The sequence below is a fragment of the Leptidea sinapis genome, chromosome 3 (genome assembly GCF_905404315.1).
Source record: "Leptidea sinapis chromosome 3, ilLepSina1.1, whole genome shotgun sequence".
NCBI classification, from domain to species: Eukaryota; Metazoa; Arthropoda; class Insecta; order Lepidoptera; family Pieridae; genus Leptidea; species Leptidea sinapis.
The window spans coordinates 13141664-13155214 of NC_066267.1; the positions used below are offsets into that span (position 1 = coordinate 13141664).

The 13551-nt window shown below is 33.1% G+C and overlaps 1 protein-coding gene across 2 annotated transcripts; it reads left to right on the plus strand.

Moving 5' to 3' along the window:
- Positions 1 to 549: 549 nt before the first annotated feature.
- On the plus strand, positions 550 to 3316 carry LOC126979550 (leucine-rich repeat-containing protein 15-like). Of its 2 annotated transcripts, XM_050828911.1 has the most exons (3): positions 550 to 722; positions 1529 to 1596; positions 1828 to 3316. In XM_050828911.1, exon 3 carries the CDS (start codon positions 1830 to 1832, stop codon positions 3102 to 3104), a length of 1275 nt encoding a protein of 424 aa, XP_050684868.1. In that variant the 5' UTR covers positions 550 to 722; positions 1529 to 1596; positions 1828 to 1829; the 3' UTR covers positions 3105 to 3316. The 2 variants fall into 2 exon arrangements, with proteins under 2 accessions (XP_050684868.1, XP_050684867.1); XM_050828910.1 differs by lacking the exon at positions 1529 to 1596.
- Positions 3317 to 13551: the final 10235 nt, after the last annotated feature.

The following is a 13551-nucleotide window of genomic DNA, read 5'->3' on the forward strand; positions in this document are numbered from 1 at the left end:
GTCAAAAACCAACACCTAGGTATTATCCCATCAACTCAAAATATGCACAACACAAGGTCCCTTTATAGAAACATACGCATCTCAATCGTTAGTCACTAATAAAATAACTAACGAAATCATGTCCTGCCAGCCTGCAATGCAAAAAAAAGTATCCTGAAACTAATAAAAAGAAAAGATGCTAAGAGAAAAGACCTAGTAAAATCAGCAGGCAAAAAACTGGTTCAACATTGCTCATGATAAAGCAAAGTGGAAAAACTAAGAGGGGGCATACAAACAACTGAACATTAACAAACTAACTACACTTAAGAAAACGTGTAATAGTATGCTTACATGAAATCATACATAGTATGATGATAACATTGTATGGATTATTAAAGCTTAAATAAATAAATAACTTTTCAGGGTGATTTTTATTGATTTAGTAATTTTACTTTTGTGCGCCATCTAGCGAGGCATTAAAGAATCTATAAATTGTATTTATGAGAAGTTCGGAATATTATTAGCATCTGTATGCGATACGAATGCTACAAGTTTCTAGGAAAACCGGTAGTATCACCGCTATCACGTAGTATCCTTGTTGAGTGGCTCAAAGTTACAGAAGAATTTGATTGACACAAAAATAAATAAATAAAATAACATAATGGTTTATTCGAAGTAGTCAATATAGAACTGATTGGTAATTAGGTATACGAAGTAAACGGAATTCTTTAAGTTATCACTGGGTAAGATTATCTCATACTTTGAGTTCAGCTTTATCTTAACTTAACCTCTGTGCTTTGTAAACATTTATATTACTAGGCAGTGATCCAATAATAACACATTTCGATACAAGTGAGAATAGTATTTCATGTCTTTACGGTTATTATGGTCGAGTGAATCTGACAATTCCTTTTTTGTCATGTTTATGCAAAAAATATATTTAGCACTTGTTTAGCACAAATACTATTCTATCCTCGGAGATTTTATTGATTTTTTAATATAAAAATGCTGAAATATTGCTGAAGAATTTTTATATATTTTTTAAAGGATAGGCAGGACAACGGTTTCTATGCACTCAGCCAATTCAATGACAATAAGAATTTATTTAAGTTCATAGTGATTTTATAATGGCATTCATGATTTATTTACGTTATATCTAAATATTGATAATAATAAAAAAGATAATTTAATTTAAATTCAATTCATAAAAATAATCATGAGTAAAATTTATCAACTTATGCATACATTTAGTACAGAAATCTTTTTTACCCCCTTCATGTATTTGAATGTTATTTAAATATAATGCAGGAAGAAAACAAAAAGCACCAAAATCTAAACACTCACGGAAAGTCTACTTTTTGGGCATATTATGTACTAAAAATATATTTAAAAACTTAGATTAAGGACTGGTCTCCGCTGCGCTCCAACTAAATACCGCAGGCGTATTCCCAAAGTGCGGCAAATACTACGCCTAAGTGGGCGTACTCGAGCCAGTTTCGAACAGTGTGAACAATGTTAAACTTTGCTAATCATTAAAACTAAATTTCAGGATTACGCAATAAATCTTGGTAAAAATAATACTACTAGAAATAAGAAAGACTCTGGGATTACATATCAGTAAGTATTTTGTATTTAATTAATTTCAATGTAAAATAACACGAAGCGTAAGTTACAAAATTTGAAAGATGGCACTGAGTGTTAAGATGCATACAAGTATCTAATAGTTGCCGTAATAAAAAAAAACTGTTGCTTTGCGTATTGCGGTATCTAGTTGAAGCGCAGCGGAGACAAGTCCTTAATCTAAGTTTGAAAACTTTTTTTTAATTTTTACTAATTGTTTATTTACAGACATGGTTCATGTAAATATTCTAAACATCATTATCGCAATTTTAATGTGTTTCACTGAAGCCAAACCAAATTGTACACATTATACTGAGCAACAAAATAGAGTTTGCCTTTGTATTGGTGACAACAGCGACTATGTCTTGCGAAGAGGACTTGTTTCTGATAATAATAGAACAACCAGCATTATCCTTAAAGACTGTAGCATAACTAAGGTTGAACAAGAATCCTTTGAACATCTTCCAGCACTGAAAAGTATTGATTTATCGTATAATAAAATTAGAACACTAAAATTAGGAGTTCTCGATGGCACACGTGCAGTAACGCATATTAATCTATCAAATAATCGCTTGACGACTCTTCCACTTGGATTATTCGATCAGAAAAAAGATCTATTAGAACTTGATTTAAGTTCAAACGAAATAGATACTTTAAAGCTGGGAATTTTTGATCCGTTAACGAAACTTAAACATGTCAATTTGGCAAACAACTCTTTAACAGGAGATAACGTGAATCCTTACATATTTGATAAAAGTAAAGGTATACAGAGATTGAATTTTTCAAAAAACGACATGCGTAATGCAGAAGATATTTTGTTACACGCATTCAGAGCTTTGGAAGTTTTGGATTTAAATGAATGTCAACTTGAAGATGTACCAGATTTTGTTTCGTTACGAACCAATCTTAACACTTTGAAACGTCTTTACTTATCTTCGAATAGTATAAAGGAGTTGAGCAACCATTTGAAATTTATTCATTTATCAAATTTGGAGATACTGGATTTGTCTTTGAATTTAATAGAGACCATCGGGGGAGACATCTTTAACATGACCAGAAAACTAAAAGTTGTTGTGTTAAGAGGTAACAGGTTGAAGATAATTCCTGAGACACTGTTTTACGGAAAGGCATCCTTATCCAATATAGATTTATCCCATAATTTAATCGAGTATGTTCCTGTTAATGCATTAAGAGGAACAAGAGTGAAGAATTTAAATTTGGCAAACAATAAGTTCTCATATTTACAGGATAATTTTTGTTTGGAAATAAGGAACTCTGGAGGATTATTGACTAAATTTTATTTCAATCAAAATCCATGGCAATGTGACTGCTTGTTACAAGTTGTTAATGAAGTAAAGAGGATGGGAATAGAATACAACAGCGCTATGTATGATGGAAAACATCCAGTTTGTGTTGTGACAGACCAAAAGGGCTGCCAGAGACAGGCGTCCTTCAATGAGGTGTATATATCTTTATATAACCGTGTTAATGAAGAAATAATATGAAAGTTATCTGCCCTTTTATTAAAACCTCAGTTAGAATAAGTGTTATCGTTTATTAACCGACTTCCAAAAGTTATCAATTCGATCGGTATTTTTTTTATGTATGTACACCGATTATTCTGAGATTTATGATTAGATTTACGTAATTCTTGTTGTTAAATTTGTTTGATGCGAAATAGATGCCATTTGGTCCCATAAAAATTTTACATAGTTTGGCCCTGTAGTTTTCATTTTATGAACATTTATATGAAAATTTTCGTCTACCTGGATGGCATATAGTTTTCTGTGTACGGCTTTCTTTGGAGTTTTCATTCAATTGATTATATATTATAATTAACTGACACTAAAACGTAAAAAATAAAAAATAAACTACGTTTAAAAAAACCGACTTCAAATACTGAAACTTCGGCACTGACTTAAAGCCTATCAATAGGTAGCACATATAAATAATAGTAATATATTTTAGTTATTTGATTATTTCAGTTTTTGAAGTCAATTTTTTAAACGTAGTTTTTTACCCAATTATTTCCAACATAAAATTTATAATATTATTATGTTTTAATTATTATTTCCTTTTTTTTTCTTAAACATCAACTTCATCATTAATATCATCACTGGGTATAAATTAGTGTTGTAACAATAGTGTGTATATTTAAATATTAATGTAAAATGCTGAAGTTGTAAATTTAATTTCAAGGAGTTGCATTGGGTTTTTTGTTATTTCTGCTCATTAAAGCTCATTTTTTCCGAAGGTTTAACCACTGCATGGTTAAACATGTAGGTAATTATGTTTATGACATTCATAAGTGTCCTTTATACAGGGCGTCCGAAAGTTATGGGACATGAAGGGAAAGTACCTTAAATATCGTAGATAGGGTATTTTACTAAAAGAAGACTATGTTATTTTTCTAAAAAATACTTGCCTCGTCTGAAAATAACACAACTACTTTTATGATGCCAATCGAAAGAATAGCCAAAAACTAATCACTCTTCTTAAGTAACATAGTGTTTTAAAGGAAAGTATCTACGATATTTAAGGTACTTTCCCTTCATGTCCCATAACTTTGGGACGCCCTGTATATTAAGATTTTTTTATGTTAGAGGAGTAACGGTCGCCTCATGTTTAGTGACATCGGAGGAATCACAGGAGCGTTGCCGAGCTTTTAGAAAGGTGTACTCGCTTTTTTCAAGGTACCGATGTACCTGTGATTCCTCTGCTGCAATAAATTATGAGCAGCGGTGATGAAAGTTATGGGACCGCTGTTAGTCTGTCTGTCTCATGAAGTGAAAAAAAAAAACTGTGGAGATAGTTAAAAAAGCAATAAGCTTTGTCTAAGTAATATTACACTAGAATAGTAATAATTATTATGATTGTTTACATTTTATCTACTTTTTTCTTAGGCACTTTCACTAGTGATTAGGTGATAGCTGGTAGGTCATCGTAGAATGTTTTAAAAGTAAACAATTCTGACAGCTTTTATCATTTTTCAATTGAGTGCCATCTATCGATCTTGTATAGAACTGTTACAAATTAGTTTCATTATATTATTAGTAGTACGACTAGGTACAACAAGATGAAATGTTCATTTTAACGACGGTGAAGGATTCAGATTGCAGAGCCATATTTTATGACTATAGATAAGTATATGGTAGTTATAGCGTATTTGGGGAGATGTCGCTCTCTGACTCACATATGTCACAACATAGTTCGGAGAAAATCCGCCGAACTTTCTTAGTCATAAGTACTAGGCGATCATGAATTAATGTCGACCTTATAATTAATCTTCTTTTCATTGGCTTTCAATAGCATATAACTCCTTAGATATGTATTCAAGCAGATGTCGCTCTCTGACTCACACACGCTACAACATAGTTCGGGGAATATCCGGCGATTTTTCTTGGTCATAAGTACTAGGGGATCATGAATTAATGTCGATCTTATAATGAATCTTGTTTTCGTTGGCTTTTAAAAGTAAACTCCTGACTTAGACGTATATGCTAACAGATGTCGCTCACTGACACACACACGCCACAACATAGTTCGGAAAATATCCGCTGAACTTTCTTGGTAATAAGTACTAGGGATTCATGAATTAATGTCGATCTTATAATGAATCTTGTTTTCGTTGGCTTTCAATAGTAAACTCCTTAGATATATATGTATTCAGGCAGATGTCGCTCTCCGACTCACACACGCTACAACATAGTTCGGAGAATATCCGCCGAACTTTCTTGGTCATAAGTACTAGGGTATCATGAATTAATGTAGATCTTATAATGAACCTTGTTTTCATTGGCTTTTAATAGTAAACTACTGACTTAGACGTCTATTCTGACAGATGTCGTGACTCACACACGCCAAAACATAGTTCGAAGAATATCCGGTGAACTTTCTTGGTCAAAAGTACTAGGGTATCATGAATTATTGTCGATCTTATAATGATTCTTGTTTTCGTTGGTTTTTAATAGTAAACTCCTGACTTAGACATAATATATTCGGACAACGAACGACGACTAAGCAGTAGAGTGCTATATACTTAAATTCTTCATCAATTTAAATTATGTATGAAAGTGATCCAACAACATACTGAAATGCTTAAACTTTTAACCGAAGGAAGTGAAAAAATACTAGTGTTATAATACAAAAAAACCAAGAGTTATTAGAGCGGATGCATCAATTCACACATGCTGCAAATAATTATAATATACGAACATCTTAAATAAACAATGTAGAGTTCTCGTTTGTCCGTTTGTCAGCCTACTACTAAATAGATTTAATTCTTATTTTGCATGAATGTTAACAAAAGTTCGGAACAACAATATAATAGACTAAAATATATCGTCACGCTACATGGACGCGTAGTATTTCTGCCGCTCTTTAACGTCCACGCTAACTAATAAATAAAGTGCGTCTTTATACTATCGATAAGAATTATTCTGGAATGATGTCAAACAGTAGATAGAACAAGAAACATTAACAGCTGTTTTGTAAACATGTTTTCAAAACAGCTTGGTATGTCAAGGTTGCTTCACGCCGGTAGGTATCTATCGAATTTCATAACATTCGCCAAAATTCAACGTGCTTGCGGGGGTGTCGTTTGCCAGGTCGTCTTCTGCCCTCAAATATATGCGAAGGGAACGATGGCTCCATGCATCACTTCTTCAATGGGTGTTGCTTGTGGTGCCAGATCGATCTGATATAGTTTATAAATTAGGATATCATCCCCACCATCTGGATGTGTGGCGGTCCTCCACTGTGCGCTTTTCAAGGAGCTTTCTTCCACGTACTACAAAGCTGTGGAATGAGCTTCCTTGTGCGGTGTTTCCGGGACGATACGACATGGGTACCTTCAAAAAAAGCGCGTACACCTTCCTTAAAGGCCGGCAACGCTCTTGTGATTCCTCTGGTGTTGCAAGAGAATGTGGGCGGCGGTGATCACTTAACACCAGGTGACCCGTACGCTCGTTTGTCCTTTTTTTCATAAATAAATAGAAATCATGTGTTTATTGGACGCGATTCCTAATTATGACAGTAATCACGACCTTTATGTTCACGAAGCATCCCTACACAAAAAATTCAAGCTCTAAAGGTTGATGCTTCCAATATACGATAATTTATATTTATACAGTTTATTCTTTATTACTTTCTAAGAAATATTTGATATTATTTCAACCATTCCATATTATATTAGATGCAGCACCTAACTAACTAATTTGCCACGTATCTTACAGCCATTATAAAATACTCAATTTGATTGAAAAGAGTGGGCGTTGAGTGTTTGTATGTTTTTCTCACGACCTCTACTTTTTCCGATCATTGGGTAGATTCAGTAATTTAAAAGAAATATTTATAGTGACGATTCGAAAAAGGTTAGTTTAAGCCAAGTTGAATAAGTTTATTTGACTTTTATTGACTTCAATGTGGCCTTCGTAACAGTACTGACAATGTCCAAACTAGTGTCCAGCCTGGGCCAAGAACTCCAGAGTTTATGTAACAGGAGCTGACCCAGCAAACGTTGTATTGCCGATATTAAAATCGCGATACAAAAGTAACTGTTGATCGTAGATGGGTGAAAATTTGAAGTTGTATTTATTTTTTAATGCTGACTCATAATCAAACAAATTTAAAAAAAAATGTCAAAAAAATTTAAATATAAAAACTTCGTACCCTTAACATTTAGGGGGATGAAAAATAGATGTTGTCCGACTCTCAGACCTACCCAATATGCACTCAAAATTTCATAAGAATCGGTCAAGCCGTTTCGGAGGGGTTCAATGTTTAACAGCATGACACGAGAATTTTATATATTAGAAGATGTATTACAATACTAAAGTTAATGTTAACACTATATGAATATAGTGCATGAAACAACTGTATTTCACATATTGTTTTTAATATAGTGACGTCATTTTTTTTTTATTTCTTACAGCTTTCGTCGACGTCTCATATGGTTAGTACACATTGCATAATATGTAAAGTCTTTTTTTTATTATTTGGCTTAGTTCTCGTGACAGGTTTATTCATGCTCGTTTAAATTGCACTGATTGTGGCCGCATCGTGGGGAGTGTCCTTCCTTCCCTAAAATAAGGTCGAGGGAGGAGAGGGCTGGCCCATGCGTCATGCTTGTGAACAGGCGTTACTTCTGGTCTGGTGTGTGGTGGTTGGCAGGATGATCCTGTTACCAGAAACTCTGCTTCATGCTTTTGAAATTAAATATATCTGATTTTTTTTACCGAATCCAGAAATTCCGTAACCTAACACTTACTAGATCTATATAGATATTTCTATGTCTTTTTGTGCAGAAGGACTCAGGTTCGAGCCTGGGGTACGTCTTGATTTTTTTTTAATTTTTTTTTATCACGTTTTTTAATTTTTATTATTATGACAAGCATTTTTATATAATTTCACCTGTCCCGTTGTCTGTCTGTAATCAAATCTTGCAAGTTAAATTTTACTCACTTTCCGTTTGCTTTTTTTTAAATTAATTTTATAAAAAAAATACTGCATACATAAAATAAATAAATAATTATAATTGCATAAGTTGCTAAAAAATGCTATGCAATAGCTTTACCGCGGCAGTCCCCGAGTGCCACACGTCTTTTTTTTTAATCGCTAGTAAAATGATTGCATCATACCTTTATTTATTTGAAGTGTTGCATGTTACTGTACTCAATTATAACTATCTGCGTTTTGACGTTTGAGTTTTTTTTTTGGTTGCATCACTTCACATAATATGTTGCAACTGAAATGAGTTTCTTGACACTTCTTCTCAATAAAACTCAACCTTTTCCAAAGATCTGGTAAATCTAAAAAGAAAAAGATATCTTTCGACATTCAAATAGTATCATTATCTTGACTTACATGAATAAAGTGATTTTGATTTGACACTGCCTACCGACTACTGACCTTCAGGTTCCGGGTTCGAATCCCGATAGAGCCAACATTTATATGAAATGGATGTTTGTTTCCGAGTCATGGATATTGTTTATATGTATTATTGAGTATATCGTATTAAATATATCGTTATCTTGTACCCATCTAGTTTTAAAAGTGTTTTTTATATATAATTAAGATATTATCTGTTATCATGTAAAATATGTTTACTATCGCTTTTCGGTAAGGCTTAATAAGTTTTTTTTTATTGTATTTTTTCAAAACATTTAAATAATTTAAATGTTAAAGCTTTTTCGACTTCTAAATAGTTTTTACATTTCAAGTATGTGAGTATAAATGAGGTTGTAAACTTGATGTCAACACTAAGTTAGTACAGTTATTTCTTATTGATTTAATATGGACCGCTTTCGAGTAAAAGCCTTCATCTTTTAGTTTCCTTTGCTGTTTTCATCAATTCCTTTCCCGCTTTCCGACTTGTCTTTTCTCTATCGTTCCCTTCCATTTTGTTACCTTTAACGTCCACCTTTTGTTTCTGTATATATGTGGGCTGCAATTTTTCAATTCAAGTAGCATCTAACAAATTTTTAAATATTTAACGTAGAGATCTTGATATATATATATATTTATATTTACTAGTGGAAGGCTTGGTACCACAACGGCGTCCTTTTCTGCCGTGAAGCAATAATGTGTAAGCATTACTGTGTTTCGGTCTGAAGGGCGCCGTAGCTAGTGAAATTACTGGGCAAATGAAAATTAACATCCTATGTCTCAAGGTGACAAGCGCAAATTGTAGTGCCGCTCAGAGTTTGTGGGTTTTTCAAGAATCCTGATGGCACTGCACTGTAATGGGCAGTGACTGTGACAGCTGTGAAAACGACGAAGCATATTGACGTTGACAGTTAACCTCTATTTTGAGCACCCACACTAACACAAAGTTACATACAAATCGCAAGTGTAAAACGTAGCCTGCTACGCGCACTTAAGTAATAAACCTAGCCTGTTTTCATCGCTTGTCTTGCAGGAAGAGGCTCTATCTAGAAGTATAAATTATCCAACATTTTATTTATTACTAGCTGACGCGGCGAACTTCGTTCCGCCTAACAGTCGATTCTTTTATTAAACGCTAATATGTAATTAATCAGCCTAAGTTACTCCTTATTACATCAGCTACCTGCCAATATAAGTCCCGTCATAATCGGTCCAGCCATTTCAGAGATTAGCCGGAACAAACAGACAGACAGACAGACAAAAATTGTAAAAAATGTTATTTTGGTGTATGTATATATATTTATAAACATGTAGTAAAAAATGGTTATTTCAATATTACAAACACTCCAATTTTATTTATGTGTATGTATGAATAGATGAATGAAACGACGTCTGTCGGGTCAGCTAGTAATATAACGTAATTCGCTCATAATTGGCAAATAATCAAAGGAAATGGCAAGTTTAATATATCTGACAGATGCTCAGTCAACCGCAATTTATTATTAATTAGGCCGTTTTAGAGAAGTTCATAACCAATATGAGGCCGCAGAGACGCAAAAAAACAAAAACACGTGCATGAAATTTATAAAACCAACATCTGCGAAATCGATGCTTTTTACGAGAATTTCTTTGGCGCTTAAAAAAGTTAAGGGCAAAGTTTTTTAAAAGATCGCATATCGTTTGGTTTCCGTGTGTTCCTATCTACTTTATATGTATACAGGGTGTTTTGTTATTTTAAATTCCATTTAATTAATGCTAGCTATCCAATGCAGAAATGCAGCCAATATTCTTGGTACGCTTCCACGTAATGATAGTTTTTATTTTATGTAGTCATAGTATTGTAAATATAGTTATAAGATTTGTTTTGTTTGAATTCATACCTATTATTTAATTATTATTTTATTTTATTTGGGACACAAAACAATTACACACTAGATGATTACATTAGAGGAATAAATAACACAAATAGTACTAAGTGCATAACCAACGACAAAATCCACGGGTATATAAGTGTTAGATAACAAGAAAGAAAAGTAGTTATTACAAACAGATGTTTCTCACAATATTATTATGATGTTACATATAACTCTCAAATGAGAATATTTAATTTCATAACAATGAGATTTAAGTTTAAATTTAATTAAATAACATTAATTAAGTTGATGCTGTTTCAATGTGCTATTAATTGCTGGTTTGAATTGTCGTTCCGATATACCTAATATGTCAATATCTGAAAAGATTTCATTGTATGTGCTAAATAGGTGAATGCAAAATAATTTTATAGTCCAAAACATTCTGGTTGCAACTATATATTGATGTTGTGAGATTTCTTTAACAATTCGAAACTGATTTCAAACGCTAACAATATGCCCTATCAACTATGCTTTTGTCATTTGAAGTTATGACAGTAAAATACTTTATAGAAGTGCTGATTGGATATAAAATATATACCAAATAACTTATTATTATGTGAAAATTGTTTAAATATATAATACCTAAGGAATTGTAATGGAAACATTCAACAACAGCGCCACGTACAAATAAGTATCTAGGTTTTTGGAATGAAAACTTTTTTAAACGCATGAATCACTTTATTTTGTGGTTATTAAATAAAGTCTTAAGCTAATCTCTCACGCTTGTTCGCGTAAAGTCGGCAGGTGTAGATTAAGTCACTAAACTTTATATAATTACGGTTAAACTAAGCGCTTTTGAATCGCCGCTATAAATATTAGTTTAAAATACTGAATCTACCATATGTTCGGGAAAAGTAGAGCGCGTGAGAAGAACATACATGAAACTTAACGGCCACTCTTTTCAATGAAATTAGAGTATTTTACAATGGCTGTAATATATAACAAATTAGTTTGTAAGGTCCAAAAAATCCAAAAAAAATAAATGAAATGATTTTATTGACGACAAAATATAATACTTTGATATTTTTTTAAGATTGATACACTATTGTAAAATTATCTTGCCCTAAAGTAATATAGTGTGTGCTTTGGGTGCATGACAACATGTTTACTTACGGCCGTTTCCAATATTCAGTCTATCTCTTACTTGAGATAAAAATCATAACTATCGTTGACTTTTCTGTCCCAGTAAACTTATCGACGGTAACTCACCTTATCCGTACACGCTGTCTGTCAATGGGACGACGTATAGCTTACCAGCGATAGATGTTTGTATGGAAATTGCAATTCACGTGTCCCAATATAAGGCGATAAGAATGACTTATCGGATATATTGGGACAGCTTCAGATTATTGACAGCTATTTAGTGACAGTGAAGGTAGTAATTTATCTCTATCTGTAGATAGTATATTGGGAACGGACGTTAATAACTAATAAATACAGAAAGAGCGACAAAGTATTTTCTTTGACTAACGCAAGTGTTACACATTTAAATAAAGCACTTTTAATGGATTAAAACGAGTGTAATTGTAACTGTTTTTACATTAGATTTTTGCGTGAAAGTTAATTGTTTTATTTTAGTTAACCCGACGTTTCAAGATCTTTTCAAATCTTGTTTTTACGGGAACTGTAGATGTTTACGCAAAAATATAATGTAAAAACAGTTCCTAATATGTGATTATTGGGGTTGAGCAGGTTATCAACTGTAAAGTACATCCTGTAGATGAAGTCACAACCTGAGAGTTCAACAAGATATACCAAAATTTACGACCCATACGTACTCGAACGGTCGGCTCAGTTGGAAAGAGCCCTCGGACGAAACCCGAGAGTTAGCGGGTTCGAGTCCTGCATCGTTCATGAATTTTGGTTACAAATTTAATATTCATACATAAATATATTGTACCTACTGCATAGACTAAATTAAATAAATTATAAACGCCCACCCTGTAGATCGGCGGAGTTTTGATATCTCAGGTAAAGCGAAACTTTTTCTAATAAAATGATTCCACAAAAGCCTTAATTATCGCGCACGAGATCGCACTTTTTTACCAATTTCGCCCTTCCCTTGTTCCACGCCATTTGCCAGAAACATATGAAACGTTTGAAATGATGTCCATAATATAAATTGAGTTTGGATTCAGCATGATCCTTATAGTGGTATGTTCCTTATCGTTTTTTTTTTTATTGGGGCTAGGATGCATGTTGTACGAATGTTGTTGATATAAACTAATCAAACTACTACTAAGACAAGCAGCGCAAATACGATTTCTAAAATGACGGTAGAATTAAATATATTTTCTACATCCAGCACCAAACTACAAAGATCGTTATCTAATAAGTTCTTCCAGATTAGATTATTGTAGCTAAGTTAGCTTTAAGGCGTAATATTACATTATAACAATAGTTTTATTTAACCTAACCTAACCAGTGGGAGGCACCTTTGCACAGGATGCCGGCTAAATTGTGGGTACCACAACAGTGCCTATTTCTGACGTGAAGCACTAATCTGTATGCATTATTGTGTTTCGGTCTGAAGGGCGCCGTAGCTAGTGAAATTAATGGTCAAATGAGACTTAACATCTTATGTCTCAAGGTAACCAGCCCAATTGTGGTGCCGCTCAGAAATTGGTTTTTAGGAGTCCTGAGCAGCACTGCATTGTAATGGACAGGGCGTATCAATTACCATTAGCTGAACGTGCTACTCGTCCCTAACTGTCTTAAAAAAATGTATACATCAATAATTTTAATTATTTCATAAGTAATCATTGTAAGTTAGCTGTAAGCTTCCCAAATTGTTATAAAATAAAAAAAAAATAAAATACAATTAAATAAGCATATGCTATGCTTAAAATACGATATGTAACAAGCAATTTGGTACTAGTGACCACTCGATTTCATACTTCCTTGTAACATCATATGAAGCACCGTTGCTTACTTAAGCCCATTGATGTACCTTTTTGATATGATGACCCCCACTCTAGGCGTTGCCTGTCTCGTGGGGGAAATAGTAGAATTAAAAAATATTTGCAACCGGACAGTGACAATAAGCTGATTACTAAAACTTAACTAATCTAATAAAGAAATAAACTCAAAATATTAACTACACAAGTATTAATTGTGTGTATATGTGTATTTGTTAGGATTGTACCTTAAGAAG

What these genes read in the sequence shown, in the direction of transcription:
- LOC126979550 (XM_050828911.1), top strand. Translation starts at nt 1,830, where the DNA reads ATGGTTCATGTAAATATTCTAAACATCATTATCGCAATTTTAATGTGT.